General features: G+C 47.4%; 3 protein-coding genes across 3 annotated transcripts; 1 reads left to right on the top strand and 2 right to left on the bottom strand.

Moving 5' to 3' along the window:
* The first annotated feature begins 8005 nt into the window (after positions 1-8005).
* On the top strand, positions 8006-12891 carry LOC128732170 (photoreceptor-specific nuclear receptor-like). Its single transcript, XM_053825343.1, has 4 exons — positions 8006-8154; positions 8234-8349; positions 10373-11182; positions 12548-12891. Exons 1-4 carry the CDS (start codon positions 8006-8008, stop codon positions 12889-12891), a joined length of 1419 nt encoding a protein of 472 aa, XP_053681318.1.
* A 583-nt stretch (positions 12892-13474) lies between these two features.
* On the bottom strand, positions 13475-15139 carry LOC128720329 (splicing factor ESS-2 homolog). The gene is made up of 3 exons (XM_053813995.1): positions 15005-15139; positions 14781-14940; positions 13475-14700 (listed from the first exon to the last, which is right to left on the bottom strand). The coding sequence occupies exons 1-3, from the start codon at positions 15137-15139 to the stop codon at positions 13475-13477; spliced, it is 1521 nt and encodes a 506-aa protein (XP_053669970.1).
* Positions 15140-16093: 954 nt separating this feature from the next.
* LOC128720827 (uncharacterized) lies at positions 16094-17282 on the bottom strand. Its single transcript, XM_053814524.1, has 3 exons — positions 17219-17282; positions 16675-16800; positions 16094-16602 (listed from the first exon to the last, which is right to left on the bottom strand). Exons 1-3 carry the CDS (start codon positions 17280-17282, stop codon positions 16157-16159), a joined length of 636 nt encoding a protein of 211 aa, XP_053670499.1. The 3' UTR covers positions 16094-16156.
* Between the last annotated feature and the right edge of the window lie 462 nt (positions 17283-17744).

Here is a 17744-nt window from a genome sequence, read left to right on the forward strand (position 1 = left end):
TTTCAGGTGACTAACTACTGGCACAAGATGTCACGGTGCACGGTGAACTTCGCTGGTTGCACACTAATATGTTTAACTACTCCACAGGTGCGCTTCACACGCTGCCAAGGGCTGATTCCGCGGGTTCCTCGCTAGCTTTTACGCTACAAACGGTTCGGAAACTCGGACGGAGCGCGCAAAGTACGGTTCGCTTCGATCTACGGTGGCTGACTGAGTACGATCTTATGCGGCTGGATCGTAGCTATATATAAGCGTGTAGTGGTGTGGCTTGGCCACAATTTTCCCCACCCTTAAACCGGGTGGCCGGGTGGTGGGGTTTCGTGCCTACTCGATCGCCGATTCTTCTCGTTGTGCCAACACGTGGAAGGTCGGGTGTGGAAGTACATTCAAGCGCGCGCGCGCATGCACGCGTTCGTCGACGTGCGTTAGAGGATGCACTTCCTGCGTGTGTGCATTGCGTGTGCCTTGCACCGATGAGGCTCGCGCCAATGATTGCCCTGTGGTCGGTGGGTTTTACGTAATGCCAGCAGGGGCGGAAAGGATTTGCTGCCTTCCCGCTGGAAAATGCCACCCTTTCTTAACAGCGCGAATGCGTTTCCTCAATGTTAAACATGCCACCTTCCGTTCCATTTCTGGCGACGGGCCAAAAAAGCAGCATAGTTTATGTGTGTGTGTATGTGTGGGGAGGAAAAATGTAAGCTACCTTTTTTTTCGCAGCAGCTGGTGAAGGCAATTTGCTGTGGGACATTTCAAAAATCCTTCCACTTCAGGGTGCTGGGTGCCTTTTTTTGTTGTTGTCTTATCTTCACTCTCGCCATCTCGTGTGGACGATTTTCAATCAAAGCGAACACTTCCCTATTCGCGGAAGTAAGGGCTGGAAAATTGAAGAAAAAGGGCGCTTATCGAACGCGCGTGCCATTCAACGCCCGGCACCACTGGAGACGATTTTCCGATTTCCGCTTCGGAGCCATTTTCCCATTTCCTTGGTACGCGGTGGTAATTATGATTTCCTAATGGCAAACCGCACCCGCCGCGCTATCGGATGCATAATTTGCCATTCACAAACGGTGCCCCGGCGCGTCCACCAGCGTCCTGCACCGACAGGTGGAGTTTCCTTGCGGTTGAGTCCGACGTGATGTGTTGCACGTGTTTTTGCGCGCCTTTGCATCTTTGCTTAGTTAGAGAGGGCCAGCCAAAGCTGAGATATTTGAACCAAATGTTCCAATCACTCAAGAGACACACTGAGATTTGTCGACAGAAATCACAAATTCGTACCGGGAAAACTGCGCCCATGAATGTATTATGCGCGCCCAGTTTGGCGCTTCGTCAACAAAAGAGCAATAGGAAACCGCAAACAATCGCTCATCTTTATGCGCCACTCTGATAACCGATCGGTGAACGGGAAGCAGAGTGAAAGGGCCAATTGTCGGCTTCAGGCCAAAAGAGATTCGCTTCGGTTGGTTTATGAAGGTTGGTGTAGGCGGGAGCAAAAAAAAAACAAAATAGTACCCACATAAAATCCAACTGGTGCTGTAGTTGGAGTTGGACGCACAGGTGGAACAGTACACCGAACGTGCGATGAAATTAGCGGAAAAACAAGCGTGTCCGCGAGAAGCACCCCACCGTGTTGGTGGGGTGGTGGAGCCCATTTCCCTAAACTAAATTGCCCATTCCGCTCACGGGTGCGGTTTCCTATTCACGCGAGGATCGAATAATGAGAGACCTTCATTAGATCGATTTGTTTTTTTTTCTTTCTTCTTCTTGCGATAGCGAAGAAAGGGAAAATAAAACGAACCATAACCAATGTTTCATTGCCGCTCGGTTGGAGCGCACGTGGCTCCCGACATCTTCCTCGCTTGCGCAACCGAACTGGACGGACCGCGAGGAGGTTCTGTGGCTCCGGTTATGTCAGCCTGGACGTTCGGCTATCAACCGGCGGAACTGGCCCATAATTATTGCCTCATTGCGGTACCGATTGTACTACTACGCAGTGGAACGGAGAAGTCAGCGAGAGAGCGAGCCCAAAAACATACAATTTGCGTCACATTAAACTGACCGAGTTGGTCGGAAAATGCGCTCCCTTCGACCGAGGGGGGATTTATTTTTCCACCCGGTTCGTTATTGCAACAAACAAACAAAAAAAGCAACACATACACCACAAAAAAGCTCACTCTCACTTGTCTTGTACATCTTGTTTTTTTTCAATTTCCTGCTGCACACCATGGGCTCGTCCAATCAATCATGCGATCCATTTATCATCCTGGCGCCATCTTTACTTCCCCATCTCTGGCTACCGGGATTGCCCGAACGGTAGAGGCGAATCTCATCTCGACTAATTCGACCGATCTTGGACGCGGATAGGACCGGTTTCCGGTGTCGAGTCCGGCCGAAAGTGGGCTACTAGTGCGCGCCTAGTGGCCGGGCCGCGTGTCGCGTACTTGTTGTGCGTAATCCGGAAGACGACGGTCCCAACGGCAGCATCTTACGTCAGGTTGTTGGTCGTAAAACGGGTTTTGGCAGACTTGCCCTCTGGGGTAGCCTTTTTCTCCTGCCAACAGCACCAGTAAGTCAGTAAGCCAAACCACCTGGCATCGATGCGTCTGCCTGGAGAGTGGGAAAATCTGTGCATGCTGAGCTCAAGCTCTCGGTCGTTTGGGAAATCGTTTTCCTGGTTTTATATAAAAACCGTCCGGTGCCGGTGAAATTGAATGTGTTATCATTGCACTTACTGTGATAGAGAAGTTGCTGGTCGACTTTGGCCATCGTTATATGAAACGTGTGAATATGTTTACATAACCAAACGAAGGGTTTTTTATACAGTATTTTTAAAACTATCGAAATCTATACAGTCGGCAGGATAGGGCAAAAGAACTGTTTATCTTGAAAGAGAAAAAAATGAGTCTTTATCTTCTGCCATCAACGACTAAATTATATAAAACCATATATATGTGTATTTCCTTCTGGTAACTGTAAAACAATCATCTTCCTGGCCGTCAGATGTGAAAAATCTTGCAAACATTTTAAATACAATAATACACTGCTTATCCCGCCATTGATTTCCCTTGCATACGCTCAATTTATTTGATTTAGTTGATTTCTATCATTCTTTTCCGTAATTTTACGCGTTACTATTTATCTCAAACAGCCGGGAAAATATGATGTTGATAATGCAGTTAGTGGCAAATACCTTAATTTTCTGGCATTTTATCTAATTTTGCTACAATGTAATCAAAACGAAGTTAATGCTCTTTAAAGTCCCTTATTATGGCTAACTTATTATTGACTAACAGTTATTAGCATTCTAATGTCGTTTCTTGTTACTAATAATACACACATATCTTTGTTATCGTTTTTGCTTTAAAAATTTGTTTCAAACTGACTATAATTCCAGAACTACACTTATTATGTGCAGAGGATAAAATTTCAACCGAAACCGGGACGTTTTCCGTCGCGTTCCGATTCCTGATGATTGTGGTACTGTTTCAATATTCTCACCGCATTGTTGTGGCAGACGTCTGGCGGCACCCCCGCGTGCATGATGAAACCATTTTCTCCGACGCTTTCCTCAAACAGGGAAAGAGGAAAACCCGGCGCTCACTCCATCACAAAACAAGCCACATTGCCAACCCAACGAACCCACCCTGAATCCACGCCATGCATCATGCAAAAAAGGGCTTCACCCACCGAGGACGACACGCGACAAAAGCCCTCCGACCACAATGGGAGGAGCCAACACGGGTGTCGGTGCCAGGATGGCTCACCCTCGGCCCATTGAGCGGACGATCCCGGGTCCCCCGAACCCGGGCACCGAGCAAATGCGGCATCCTTTTGTACGCGCGCCTGACGCCTGACGCCTGACCGTTTGCCGGTTGTCCTTTTGGCCCGGCCCAGGGGCCAACAGAACGGGCGCGCGAGCAGAAAGTCAGCCCCGTACGGCAGCCACTAACCGGGCATGTCTCGCGTATCCTGCGAGTAGTCGACGGGCGGTGGCTCATGCGCGGTTTCGTCGGATCGGACGAAACCACACCTACTTTTGCAAATGGCTTCGTCGCCACCGCAAAACACAGCGAGGAAAGGAAAGGGCACCGAGAGTCGGTTCCGATCAAAGCCAGATCGGAGCAGGTCGGAGGTCAAACCCCAAAAACCAGGAACCAAAGTGTCCATCAGGTCGACAAGCGCTGCTACATGCGCTCGACCATCAATCGCAAACGGAACGTCCATCGGAGCGAGCAAGTGTCCTGGTGCCGGGTTCGCGCGACGAGTGATATCCTTGTGGAGTTCGCGTGCGTGCGTGTGTGTGTGAGCGTATGTGTGCTGTGATTTAACGCCGTCGAACAGTGAATCTAGAAGATTTAAGGTGAAAGGAGAATAACTTCGTGAGCCTAGTGGGTGTGAGTACCGAATCGACGGAGTAATTGACATCAGAATATTTGCCTTCGTTTGGGGTTTCGACGATCGATCTAAAACGCGTGAAGGTAGGTGGATAAAGGTGGAAGCAATTTAAGGGAAACATTATTTGAAGTAGGTTAAAAGCATAAGTTATTAGTTATTTGTAGTATACGTTTAATTATCTTTCATTTCTATGCTGCTTGTATAACGAACAAATGAAACATTACTACATTCGATTGAATCGTTTTTCTGATGGATGTTTTATGGTTTTCTCACTCGAATTGATTTTATTTGATTTCCCAATTCATGCGTTTGGATACTACAACGGCAAGGAACTAGCAGTGATTATACCGTAATGAAAAAATCACGAGCAGAATTGTTAACTAAATGTTCATCAAAAATACTACGATCATCTATGATATTAGATAAAATTACTAGGCCACTAAATTATGTTCTTTATAAATTATTCATCCTTTAACTTTTTGTTTGAAGCATAAACATTCCCTCAATCTAACTACTACAAGGCTTGAATATATGAAAGTAGTTCTTCAATTTCAACGTTTTCAAATTCATCTATGCAATATCAAGTACTATTTTTCGGCTTGTCTGTTGTGCTATACTGTGTTACATTTTTTGGCATTTTGTTTTTATATTCGTTTGAAACTGGTTGTTTAATTTGTCAATTCAAGTTTACCATAAATAATGTGTGTATCGATCTCATAATTGCGCATTTGTTTTCAAGTTGCGTTGCATACGTTCGCCGTTAAAAACAACTCTGTCATTCGTGTGAAAATTGCCCCCAATAAGTGTGGTGCAAAACAAACCAATCACTAACTGTTAATGTCGCGTTGAGCCGTTAAAAAAACTCTCTCCCCGAGCCAATTACCTAGCCCGATGTCTCTCCATTTTTCCAAAGCCGTTGTTTACCGACGCTTGTCTCAAACAAACCCCGAAAGTCAGGGAAATCCTTCCACTCACCGGCAGCTGGCCCGATTCGGCATGATTCGCTAAAATGCAAATTACGCATTCACCAACCTCAGTCCACGGTGGATCGATTGGCTTGGCTGGGCTTGGCGCTTCATCGATAGTCTATCAATGATTAATCAGTTTGCTATTATGATGCTGTACGATCGGCTGACTCACGGTGGCTTATGCCTCCGAAAAGGCATGCCAAGAAGAGGGCAGATTCGATGGCACGAGCTGCACAAAACGGTTATCTTCAAATAAAAAAGGGTGCTTCTATTTTTAAATCATAAACAACGGCTTCATTTTGGATCCCTTTTCCATTTCGCACTGCGTTTCCGGCGTGGGCTGTTTGGCTTTTCAATTAGTTGGTAGGGGGGCTGCGTCAATCATACGGTAATAAATTTATGATTGACCCTTCCATTTCGCAAACCGCAACGGACAATTTCCTTCAAACAACAACAGAAAACAGAAGCAGAAAATCATGAACCCCTCCATAACGCACCTGATTACAGAGGTCCTTGCGGCATCCGGTGGTGGCACTCGCTTGCGACCCAATCGTCCTGACATTTCGTGGCGCTGTGGCCAAACACACGCTGCCCGGCAAGTGAAAAGTCAAACCGTTTACCGCGTGTAATTTCCCGCACGCGCCTATTGTTTTCCCCTGGCTCAACCTGGTCAGTTCGGTGCGAGGGGCCACGACGGCCAGTGGCAAAGGGTAATTATAATTGTTCGTGTTGTCGATTTCCGGCGCACCTGGAACCACCAAGGGAATGGGAATGATGGGAAATTAATGGCGCACCGCTCGCCACGGCACTGATCAATAATGCAGCGCATAAGTGGCCTCTGGGGCCTCGAGATAACGAAATCTGGCCTCACGTTGAGTCAACTAAATCACCCACTAGAAAGTTGGAAGCCTTTTTTTTGTGTTTTGTACGAGAGCAAGGGTTTTTTTTATCCTTTTAGTTAGGGAGATATCCTGCAACGGGACAGCTCAAGTCACGGCGCGGAGAAAAGTATCTTCCGTCAAAGTGTCTGGAAAAACGAACTTTGCATCGATCTCATCCATCATTCGCAACAGCGGTGAAAAGTGTTGCAGAAGGCCACTCTTTCGGCAACATTGCACCACACAAACCCCCGGCTCTGGCACACATGGTGTTGTGTGACACCCTGCCACGTGCTGAGGGTGATTTACACACGCTTCATTATTATTGCATTTGAAGCGTGATTTGGAAGGGTAGAAGGGTGGCAACGCTTTTCCCAATCCACCCCCTTTGAGCCGACTGTCGATGGTGTTCGATGGTGTTCGATGAGACACAACCCCTCATCCGTGGGGTGCGCTTTTTTGTGTTTATTTTCTTGTTCAAGGACCTCTTTTTTTATACCGAAAGCTGTTCCCACCGCTCTAGCCGTCCCGATTCGGTTGCTGCTAATGACACCGCGAGTCCTCCACGTGGTGAGGGTGTTCGCCTCGGTCAAAGGATAACACCGAGGTGTGGTACGTGGCGTGCCGAGAACTTCTACGCACTACTTCTAACAGCTGCCATTTGATGGCCAGGGGTGTTTTTTTTGGTTTATCAGATTCGTTATTGTTTTCATTTCCCTCCGACCCGACGGGGTTAACTTGCAGCACGTGCCACCGAGCGCATGCTAATGTGATGGTATTTTGTGATTCGGATGTGTCTCTCTTAATCGCGATCGACGACCGTAAACGTCAATTACTCGCCCATAATTACTTTGAGCCAGGATCGGCATGGAAATACGGGTGTGGCTATAAATTGTGTTTAAATATTTTGCGCATCAGAAACGGTTCACCAAGCTCTAGAATGTGTGTATTGTGTTTGGAAACCCACTGAATATTTGAGTAGCACCTCTAGTTTCCATCATTTATCATTTGAAAGAATAATATCCTTCCAATGTTTGTTCAGTTGGTTGCGAGACCCTTTAAAACAAAACAGTGACATTTCCTGTGGTCTAACAGCGAAATTATTTTTACATTTTAATTGGGACCGTAGCTATCAACTATGATAGTCAGCTCAAGTGCAGATAGAGAAAGAGTCTGATCTACTGGAATGCGTGACTGAAACAAGTATTTGTACCCATGTGTGATGTATGATCTGATTAGGCATCCTTTTTAATTGTATTACAAGGAATATATATTAAAGATTCATTGCAAGATATTCAAGAATCATTGCATCACAAGGCATTGCTATCTACGACAAAATTTCCGATCAGCAAGCACTTCAAGCAGGTTTCAAATTGCAACTGAATGGTGTAGAATAGTTACGACCATGTAATACCAGACCTCCTGTTGTTTCCAACGAAACGTATCCATTTTTCCGTCCGCTTTTAACGTGAATCTATGGTACCCTTTTTTGGGGAAAACATTTGTAAAGCCAGTTCCCCGGGGCAGGCTTGTCGGGAACGTTACAAGACATTCGTCCGTATCCAAGGGTGCGTCGGGAAGTAGAAAAAAAATCATATAAAAGTTAGAAAACATGCCAGTAAGTAACGCGAACATGTTCACATGCATTTGCGCTTCCACCAGCGGGAAAAAAAACCCTCCCACAAACCGGGGGCAAAACTATTAACTGCGTCACTCGGTTGACACACGACCTCTGTCTCTTCCTTTCCTACCAGCTTGCCGCGGACGATGAACGACATCCCAACGGGGGGGAAAATGTCCACAAACGGTGGAGCCGGTGTCCTGTGTAAGGTGTGTGGCGATCGGGCCTCGGGCAAACACTACGGTGTGCCATCCTGCGACGGTTGCCGCGGTTTCTTCAAACGCAGCATCCGAAGGTGAGTGTCAGATTTTCACAGGAATCCGCAACTTACTCACTCACACCGTTTTCTCTCTACCTTTATCCCCCTCGAACAGGAACCTCGAGTACGTGTGCAAGGAGGGCGGCAAGTGTGTGGTGGACGTCTCACGCCGCAACCAATGCCAGGCGTGCCGGTTCGCCAAGTGTCTGCAGGCGAACATGCGCCGGGAAGGTAGGTGTTTGTCGTTTCTCGGCCCACCCCGCCGGAAATCAAACACTTGTTTCGGTCCACTCGAGTTGCGAGCGTCCTGTGAGCGAGATCCTCGAAACCGCCGCCCGGTTGCAATTAGCGTCCCTACGTCCTTACGTTTTCTGATATCTGACCCCGGGAATTCAATTCGCGATGCTTCGAACACGTGAAGTCTGCAAGGAATCGGAACACGACGAACGAACCTGTCTAAACGCCGGCTCTGGCCAGGCTGGTCAGCTCTGTGGAAGGTCTGCGATTGACAGTTCCTGGCCCTGGTTTGGCCTGCTTCTCGAAAAGGGCTCCGGAAGATAATATTTACCCGCGGCAGGCACTCTTCTAATTGCTAAACCAACAAACTGGCGCTGATGTGTGGTGGCAGCAGCATCCGGGGCTCGTGAGCAACTGCTTTTTCGAACATCGTTTCCTTTGCGCGAAGAGCAACCCCTCGGATATGCGGTTCGACCGCACGGGTGGCATCATTTCCCACAACCGCCTTGTGTCCTGTTTTCCTCGTGCGGCTTTTAGGCGATGCCTTATTAAATGGGGAGCTCGCCTTTTTGGTGGTGCATGGAACTGTGAGGAATCTTATCTTCCTTGGCTTTTTTATACTCTAAAAGTTTTGCACAGTAACTCTAGCAAATGCCACAATCGGTAATCGCTGTTCTTCTGTTAAGATGTGCCAACTCCTTTAACATTTGGTTTTTTTTGTACAATATCCAGTTTAAAATACAGCATAATCTATTTGTTCTGTTCCCTGTTGCCAAGGCTCTTGTTTCAAACATATCTAATCTAATTGACATATGGCAAAGCATCGAAAGCGATCTGATTTCCTTCTCACCCTCTGTTTTTTGAGGTGTGCTTGAAGCCACCGGGGTGCCATTACCGAGCGATTATTCTTCAACCCCAATAATAAAAGGCTCGCATTGGTGCACGCACCACCGTCATCCCCTTCATCGCGGCGTGTTGACACAGCTACTCTAAACACTTCCGCGAACACTGGTGGTCCCAGGGGGGGGGACCCAAGGATTCAAATTTTCCACCGGCCAACAAAGCCAAAACTCGGAAAACAGGAAGCCCGGGACGCGACAACTTCCTTTCGTCCATCAATCGAGCGCGCGCGGTGTTTGGCCAGTTGGTTGTTTCACATCATAAAAATTGATTTTGTTGTCACCTTTCGGTGTGCAAGGACACACTACTCCACTGGGAGTCCGGAGACCCGAGCATGCTGTGATAACAAAACGGGAGGCGCCTAAGGACGGCACCAACGCACGTTTCTTCGGGTGTTGTGGATTTTGGGAAAGGACGAAAATGCCCTCGTAATTGTTTGTCCTAGCTGCGTCGAGCGAAAGGTGTTTGCTTTTCGAAGGTATAAAGCCTTTGGCTGCAATGATATCCCAGGATCAGTAGGGACACTCAGATGAGCCCTCTTTTAGAGGGCGTTTTTGAAGAGTTTGAGGCCAACTATCGTGACGAAACTCCTTCAACAAGCCAGTTGGGCAAGAAGTTACTTCAGTAAAAGCCGAAAAGGATGGAACCGGTCAAAAGAGGATCGTTCTCCTTTCGTTCCACAATTAAGCGCAAGGTAATGACGGGGGTGACCCTTGGTGACCCAACCGACTCCAATGAATTAAAATTGTTGCGTCACGCTTGTGGACGTTTAGACGCAACTCTGCAGGAGGAAAACAAACGGCGCACGAGTAGTTGCAACACCGATAACAATCGTACCTCGGAAGTCCTTTGTATTAAGCCCTTAAGGCTGCGGTCACCGTGCGCTCTGGTTGGGGACGTTCTGCCTTGGCAAGGGTCTGACTTGACTTTCACGTGCCTTGGGGAGTGTTTCCAGAACATGGCGATAATAATCGGTCCCGTGGGAACCGAACCAGATGTCTCTCTTCCTGCCGGTGTCGAGTGTCCTTGTCTTAGCTCCTGGCCTGCTTCCCCATCGTTAGCGTCAATTTCTGTCTCTTTTAACACACACATTTTTCTCTTCTTCTTCTACTTTCAGCCGTCCAACATGAACGAGCCCCTCGGAACTGCACGCCTCTGACCGCCGCCGTCACCGGATTGGCCACCCATGGTGACTACTACGGACCTCGATCGTCCTTTGCGTTGCCTCAGGCCAGCCTGTTCTTTCCGTTGCCGCTCCACATCACGGCTGCGGCCGCATCCGGCCCATTTGGGCCTCTCGCTGATCCTGGCCGATTTCTCGCACCCTATCCAGGCCCACCTTTATCTGCGGGCTCTACGACGGCCGCCTTCGAGCATTTCCCACCACCACCACCACCACCACCACCGTCAGCATGCACGACTTCCGGGACGACGGCATCCTCGGGAGTCCTCGTGGAGATGGGCTCCAAAGGCGCATCAAGCTTAGCACTGGCCGACGGTGGCCACCAGACTCTGACCGAGTCCATGTTCAATAGCATCACCGGAGAGTCACTTGGTCTGCCGGCGCCCCCACCAATGCACTCGATCAGCTCAATTTTGAGCCTTAGCTCGGCCAGGGAGAACGAGGTTAGCAGCACGGGCCAAGAAAGTCCGCCCCAGCGACGCCAACAGCAGCAGCAGTCGGTCCAGCACCACGCACAGTTGCTGCTACATCCGATTGCTGGTACGGCAGGACTCGCGGCCCGAAGCGAGACGGACATGCTGCTCGAATCGGCCGCCAAGCTGCTGTTCCTGGCGGTCAAGTGGGCCAAAACGGTGCCCTCGTTCCTGCAGCTGCCCGCCGGTGACCAGAAGCTGCTGCTCGAGGAAGCCTGGGCCGAACTGTTCGTCATCACGGCCGCCCAGTGGGGTCTGCCCATTGACAACGGTACGTTTTGCGGTGCGCAGTAGCTTGAGGACCGTAGTTTAGGGGCTTTCGGAGAAGCGTTTCCCAGCCATAGAATGTTATCAAACGAGCTGCGAGTGAGATATTGAGGAGATTTGCGTTTTACACGAAAAGGCCCGCTTATGTACAGAACGCGAGAGGCCTGTATATGTTATTGTATCGATCATTATGTACGGAATGCGTGGCGTGCGTTAGCGAGGTTCAATTTAAGTTAAGAAATTGGGCTGGATATCGTCGCTGGCTTGAGTAATTTGCGTTTTGAGGGCATTGGAGGGATGCGACTAGTGAAACAACGAAGAAATCGGTTATTATCGGCCTCCGAACGCTTTCCGTTGATGGTGATGGCCTCGTCAGGGACAGTTTCGAACGGCTTTGAACCTATTTTGCTATCTGCGGCACACCTAACAGTGGCTTTCTGGGGATCCATTGGTGTATTAAAGCAAATAGTAGGCTTCGCCCTGTCCCAGATGCGAGATTTCTGCTTGCTATTGTAGCAAGCTCGTCAAAAAACGGACTCTGTTGCTTACGAAGGCAAGACGCGTTGAATTATATACTTGTAACTTCAATTATGCGAGCGCTATTGATTGTTACTGCTAAGAAATCCTTTTATAATTTGGTTTAATTGATGAAATTGAATAAACTTATCATTTTTTATTTAAACCGTATTTTTTTGTGTTTTTTATTATTTTTACTAAGCTTTTTTTAATCCCCTCTCGATTGGTTGCATTACGCCTCAAAACCGCAAAAAGTTGAAAAATTTCGGCGCGCTAACGAAATTTTATGAGATGAGGTGAAAAAATTTCGTTCCCCCCAAAACTGCAAAAATTTCCGATTTGTAACAGGAGCGCAGGAATTGCAGAAGGTAACCAAAACAAACCAGTACGCAGCCATTTTTTAATGCTCAGCACGCAGCCAGCATGCAGCCACAAACAAATGTTAGTACGCAGCCTTAATTCCATAAGTCAGGACGCAGCCATTGTGAATTTTCGATTTTCCAAAAATCCCGATTTTGTAACAGGAGCGCAGGAATCTCAGGAGGTTGCATTACCAGTCCCGCAGCCACCTCAAAAAAAAGTATGCAGCCACAACAAATGGCAGCATGTAGCCATGAGGACAAACGGCAGACCGCAGCCAAAGACAAACTACAGCACGCAGCTGATGAACAGCCAGAAGACAATATTGACACCGTTTTTTTTTCATGAAAAAAAATCAAGATTTTTATTTTTCACTCCTGAGTTTTTTTTACAGTACATTTTGCGAAACCCTTTCCCCGTCACAATCGCATATTCATCGCATGTATAAAGGTTCACATTCTGATTTTCGTTTCGCTTCGCTTTCCCCACGCAGAATTCATCGCACGGAACCCGCTGGCGGTGAAGTTGCAGAGCGCCATCCAGCAGTTTGGGGCAACACGGGTCGACTATCGAGAGGCGGCCTGCCTGAAAGCCTTGGTGCTGTTCCGTCCCGACCAACCCCGGTTGTACGCGGCTCACGAGGTGCTGTTGCTGCAAGATCAAACGGTGGCTCTGCTGCATGAGAAGTGCGGCGGTGTCCGGCTCGGCCATCTGCTGCTGCTGTTACCAGCCATCAAAGCGGCGGCCAACGCCAAGGTGCTGCAGGAGATGCTGTTTCGCAAGACGGTCGGCGAAGTGGCGATCGAGCGGTTGCTGCTTGATCTGATGAAGACATAACGCTGAACCGCTCTCATTTCCCTTCCGTGTCACGCGTAACTGTAGTTCGTAGGCCTCAACCAGAAGAAGTTTGGTCTAAGATAGTGCCATAACAAAGGCAAACCGCTGTAGTCTATGTTTGTAGTGCGCGCCTAGCTGATTCAGACCGTAGGAAGTGTGTTTACCATGGACACGTAACCTCACCAATCTCATCTTCATACTTTACATGATCGGTTCAACGAACGCGTCTTAGAAGGATTGTAAATTTCCTTTAGCATCGTACATAATTTGTGTCTATAAATATCTGGCTAACATTTGATGTGTTTGTAGATAGTTTCCTTGCATTTTCCTAGCGTTTACGCTTCAACATACGAATAAAACAATGTATATAAGTGTACTGAATCTTTTCGTTTACATCTAACCTAACTGTGTCTGTTATTTCACAGAAATTAAAGCGAAAGAAAACCCTTTTGATACAATTCTAAACTGCCTTTGTTATTGTTCCCTCTGGTTGGATGTGGCACGAACTACTACTAGCGTCAATGAGCTAATATACATTTTGGTAATATTGTGTACGACATTTCCGCATTAAAAAAAAAAGGGTTCAAAAGAAATCAGCCGCTTTCGGTCGCTTGCCGCCAGTAGGAATGTCCAGTAAATCGTCCGTCAGATCCGTAGACCCATCCTTCGCTGCACTGACGTTCGCACCGACGAGAAGGGGCGTTTTTCTTCGCACGATTCCACCCGGGGATGGTGTGACAGTCCGAGTTTTGCTGGCATGACGGCCGCTGGACTTACTGCTGCCTCGGCTGCTTATTGATGGTCTCAAGATTGGAGTTTTCAAGCCGGACGAACCCGCCGGAGATGCTAGTGGACTGGGCGTGCTGAGAAATCCGAGCTTGTTGGTAGCCAACCGTCGCGCTGCCGGTGACATGCTGGCCAACCGATCGAAGGAGCTGCGCACCGACGGTGAAGCGATGTTTCGCCGGGCCGCCTCGATCGCCTTCGCTTTCTTTTCACGGGACTTTTCCGCAGCCTTTTCAGCCAACTGCAATGCCAGGTTCTCGCGTTTAGACGTCTCCACGATGCGAAACGATGGCCCACCGGTCGACGGATGCAACGGTGTGTCTCCACCGTCCAGCCGGAACGGGGTTCCCTCGATTTCACCCCACGTAAACAATGGGCTATCGGTGACGCCGGGGCAGGGTGATGGACTCTTCACAAAGCCGAAACCACGCACCTGCGGTGTACCATCTGCTGACGTGTCCACGACCCGGCCGTCGATACCAATTTTCTCCGGTAAATGTTTGGCCTGCGTTTTAGCTGCTTCCACGATCGCTTGCCGGCTGTCTTGCTCGTTGAATGGGTTCCGATGCAGGCGAGTACTGCTGTGGTTGATTTCCTGCTTCCGCTTAGCCATCTCCAGCTGTTCCTCCTTGGTCAGTTCCACGCCGTCGGGCGTGTACATGATATAGTTTTTGTTTGTGTACCGCCACATGTCTAGCTGCTTTGGTCGTTCCCGCTGGTCGAACTGCTGCTCGATGCTCGGCAGTGTCAAACACTCGCCCATCTCGATAGCGGAAGTGCCCTCGGCTTGGTAAAGAACGGCAAACTTTTGACGCAGCTTCCGGTCGGCTGTTTCGATGATCTCCTGAAAGCTGTCGTTGTCTTCGCTCGTGTACGTTTGCAGAAAGCTATCGAGCGAATGTTTATCGCCAAGCGATTTGGTGGATTTGTTCGAACCGACGCTCGACGTTGACCGTATCGACGCGGGCGCTTCGCTGGCCGGAGTAGCATCCGGGATGGGTGTTTCAAACGTCGCAGGACTAACTGTCAATGAAAGCGTAGGAAAAAAATGCATATAAATCAAAGTGTCACCCAACAGTGCTCGAAATATCGCCGATACGTACCGATCCGCGATGACGAGTTTGGCATTTTGGAGCTATATTTGGAAAAAATCTTTCTCAACTTGCACACATCATTATTCGCCAGCGCGTCAAGGTATTCATTCTGTGCATTTAGCTTCTGTAAGTCGGGGAAGAAATCGCGCTGGATGATCTTACCCATTTCCTGCAAATTAATACAAAAAAATTAAATGTCATAACATCCTTTGAGTCATTCACTGCAATCTTACCTGTAGATATTTCTCTTCCGTGAGAATGATCGTATCCTTAGATTTAGCTTTCGGGGCTGCAGGTACTTTGAACACAGATACAGTCTTGTTCTGTTCCTTGATAGCCTGCAAAGCTTTTTCTCCCGGTTTGGCCATTGCTGTGCAGATGTTTTCCAACAATTACAACCGCACAGTGCCCAAGTAAACCCGAAGTATCACAGCTCAAGTAAGCTTTGACTACGGTGTAGAAGACATACGTGACATGTATGTATATCTCGAGAATGTTGAGCAGGAATAAAGTTCTTCAATAGCCAAAGAGATTCCAAACTTGCTGCAAACGATGATGTAGCGAAACAACACACACGGATCTTAGTCCGTCAATAGAATCGATTCACGCTCATCACTATACCAATACAACATACCTAAAAGATTTGTATCACGTAATTGCACTATATTTCACTAAAAAACTAATAGTAAGGGCTATTATTTAAGTTTTATATGAATAACTTGTAATCTCGTTACTGTAAAGCATAACAAAACAATCGCGCTCACAGTTTTAATCCATATGGACTTGACAAATCAAACGTCAAAAAGGCGAGGCTCGTTCGATTATTCGGCTGCGTATTAACCGGCTTGTGGATGGTATAATTAATAAAAAAAATTATGGTTCTGCGTGATAAATCACTATCCAGAGTGTTCTAAAATGTGAAATAGTGTTATTTTTATTTTTCTTCTACATCCATTTAATCAATATTCTATTACAAACTACCATATTTCCTGTAGAGCAAACGTAACGCTGTAAACTTTCGAAATGACGGTTTATACACTACAATATTCGAAATAAAATATGTTATTTGAGACAAATTTATTGAATGTTATAATAATAAACGTGGGTTTTCTTTTATTCTTATTATATTTTTATTCAAATGTCAAATTGCTCAATACTTTCATCTTACACATTGCTGATCATTCAGTAAGCTACATCGAACATGGCCGGTCTATTGACGATCTAAGGTTGCGGAAGCAGTAATCCTAGTCACGGATTGATACAGATGGGCCAAAGAAGCTGCGACCGAGTATCGTATCGTGATAAAACCCCGACAAAGAAAACGAAGAAGTAAGCTACAACCTTTTGAAATAAATGCGTTCTAAAAAGTTCAACCACTTCTAGGCCTAGAACTTATTAGCTACAAGGACACTCAACATAATAGCACCAATCAGCGTCTGAATATGAGCGACCAAACTTGCAGCAGTGTTATACTCAAAGTGGCGCGAATTGCACCCAATTCCAGCACACACATGGCATGTGGTGCTGTTCCGGCAACCCTCGTTTTGGGACAAGCATCCGCGCACTACACTATTTTCTTCAACCTGCACAAAACACTGGTCGTCGACCACAAAGTGCAAGCAAGGCGAGGGTTCCGTCATGATCTCCTCCGAACAGGTACTGTTTGTGGTTCCCTCGCATTGGTGGCAGCGCATTCGACCGTGCGGAAAAATATTGTCATTGCAGATTGTGTCGTTGGTGTTTGCGCACAGCTGGCAGTTGTTCACGAGATTACAATTGTCGCGTTCTTCCTGCGTCAGTGATGTAATGCATCCACGCTCTACGTCTCGCCCTGTACGAGATCGAACGTCGTTAAAGTGGCTAGTTAGAAAGCAGCCTCCGGTGGACAATCAGTAGCACTTACCAAGGACGCGAGTAAAGCACGTCGCTTCTCCAATGTCTGAAGGATTTCCACAATCCGTCACTAAGTTCCTCAGATCGGGAACCAGGCAGTTGGTGCTGTTAAAAGTAGTGCATGTGAAACACGAAACTGCGAGGTAACAAACAATCCAGAAAAAAAAACACCCGTTAGCGTGAATGAATTTCGTAACACAGATTTAACACTAGATAAGATAACGTTCCTTCCAGTTGGAATAGATGCATGAACTTATTGTGCATTTTACTTGGCTGTGATGTCATTGGAAGTTTGGCAAAATTTGCTTTTGCCAACGAAAGAGGAACGTTAATATACCAAAGAAAAATGAAGGGTCTTATTTTTAGGACCCGCCACGGACTATTGCTTTACTTTCAGCAAAACCCCAACAGACGTATTTTTCTATTCGTTGCCTTGTGAGCAGCTTGATGAAAATCTAATCAGTATTTCACTTCCAGTTCGAGCATACACCAGCCGCACCTAGAATTGTTCCCCTGATTCTGGTGGCCGCTAGTACTACAAGAAGAACACTTACATGCCGAGGCATTTCCAGCACTATAAGCCAGCACTAGGGCTGCGATTGTGAAGTATTTGTACATTTTCGGATAAAACTTTGCAACACTATTCTCACTGGTGTCTACTTGCTAGCTCCACGTCCTTTACAAGACGACAAATGTTGAAGAACTGAAATTTGGGCCATTCCTTATCCAGTCCAGTACCGGTTGGGTTCGGTTGGAGAGATAAGATTAAATACAACTCCATGGAATATGTTTGTACACACCGCCGCCCTACGCTCGTAATCACATCTTGTATCGCAACAGCGCTGTTAGTGTGCTGGAAAAATGTTGCCAACGGAATGAAAAATGTCGTTCCGGTACGATGCCTGATCAGTGCACCCTTCGATCAGGGTGTTTGAATAATCGAAAGTGTGCAAATAACAGCACCGGATGTTTGCCGATTGGCTCGCTTGGCTTAACCGTTTTCCGACGAAAAGAAGCGTCTCATGGGCGCTTCCAACAAGGCTCTTAACAATGACGACCTTTCTATGCTTTTTATTCCTG

The sequence above is a fragment of the Anopheles nili genome, chromosome 2 (assembly GCF_943737925.1).
Source record: "Anopheles nili chromosome 2, idAnoNiliSN_F5_01, whole genome shotgun sequence".
Taxonomy (NCBI): Eukaryota; Metazoa; Arthropoda; class Insecta; order Diptera; family Culicidae; genus Anopheles; species Anopheles nili.

Bases quoted from the DNA above. Each gene is read 5' to 3' on its own strand.
- LOC128720329 (XM_053813995.1), bottom strand. From the start codon at position 15,139: ATGGCCAAACCGGGAGAAAAAGCTTTGCAGGCTATCAAGGAACAGAAC. The intron at 14,941-15,004 runs GTAAGATTGCAG...ATTAATTTGCAG, and splicing joins CGGAAGAGAAATATCTACAG to GAAATGGGTAAGATCATCCA. The intron at 14,701-14,780 runs GTACGTATCGGC...TTTCATTGACAG, and splicing joins AAACTCGTCATCGCGGATCG to TTAGTCCTGCGACGTTTGAA.
- LOC128720827 (XM_053814524.1), bottom strand. From the start codon at position 17,282: ATGTACAAATACTTCACAATCGCAGCCCTAGTGCTGGCTTATAGTGCT. The intron at 16,801-17,218 runs GTAAGTGTTCTT...GTTACCTCGCAG, and splicing joins TGCTGGAAATGCCTCGGCAT to TTTCGTGTTTCACATGCACT. The intron at 16,603-16,674 runs GTAAGTGCTACT...GATCTCGTACAG, and splicing joins GTGCTTTACTCGCGTCCTTG to GGCGAGACGTAGAGCGTGGA.
- LOC128732170 (XM_053825343.1), top strand. From the start codon at position 8,006: ATGAACGACATCCCAACGGGGGGGAAAATGTCCACAAACGGTGGAGCC. The intron at 8,155-8,233 runs GTGAGTGTCAGA...CCCCTCGAACAG, and splicing joins TTCAAACGCAGCATCCGAAG to GAACCTCGAGTACGTGTGCA. The intron at 11,183-12,547 runs GTACGTTTTGCG...TTCCCCACGCAG, and splicing joins GGGTCTGCCCATTGACAACG to AATTCATCGCACGGAACCCG.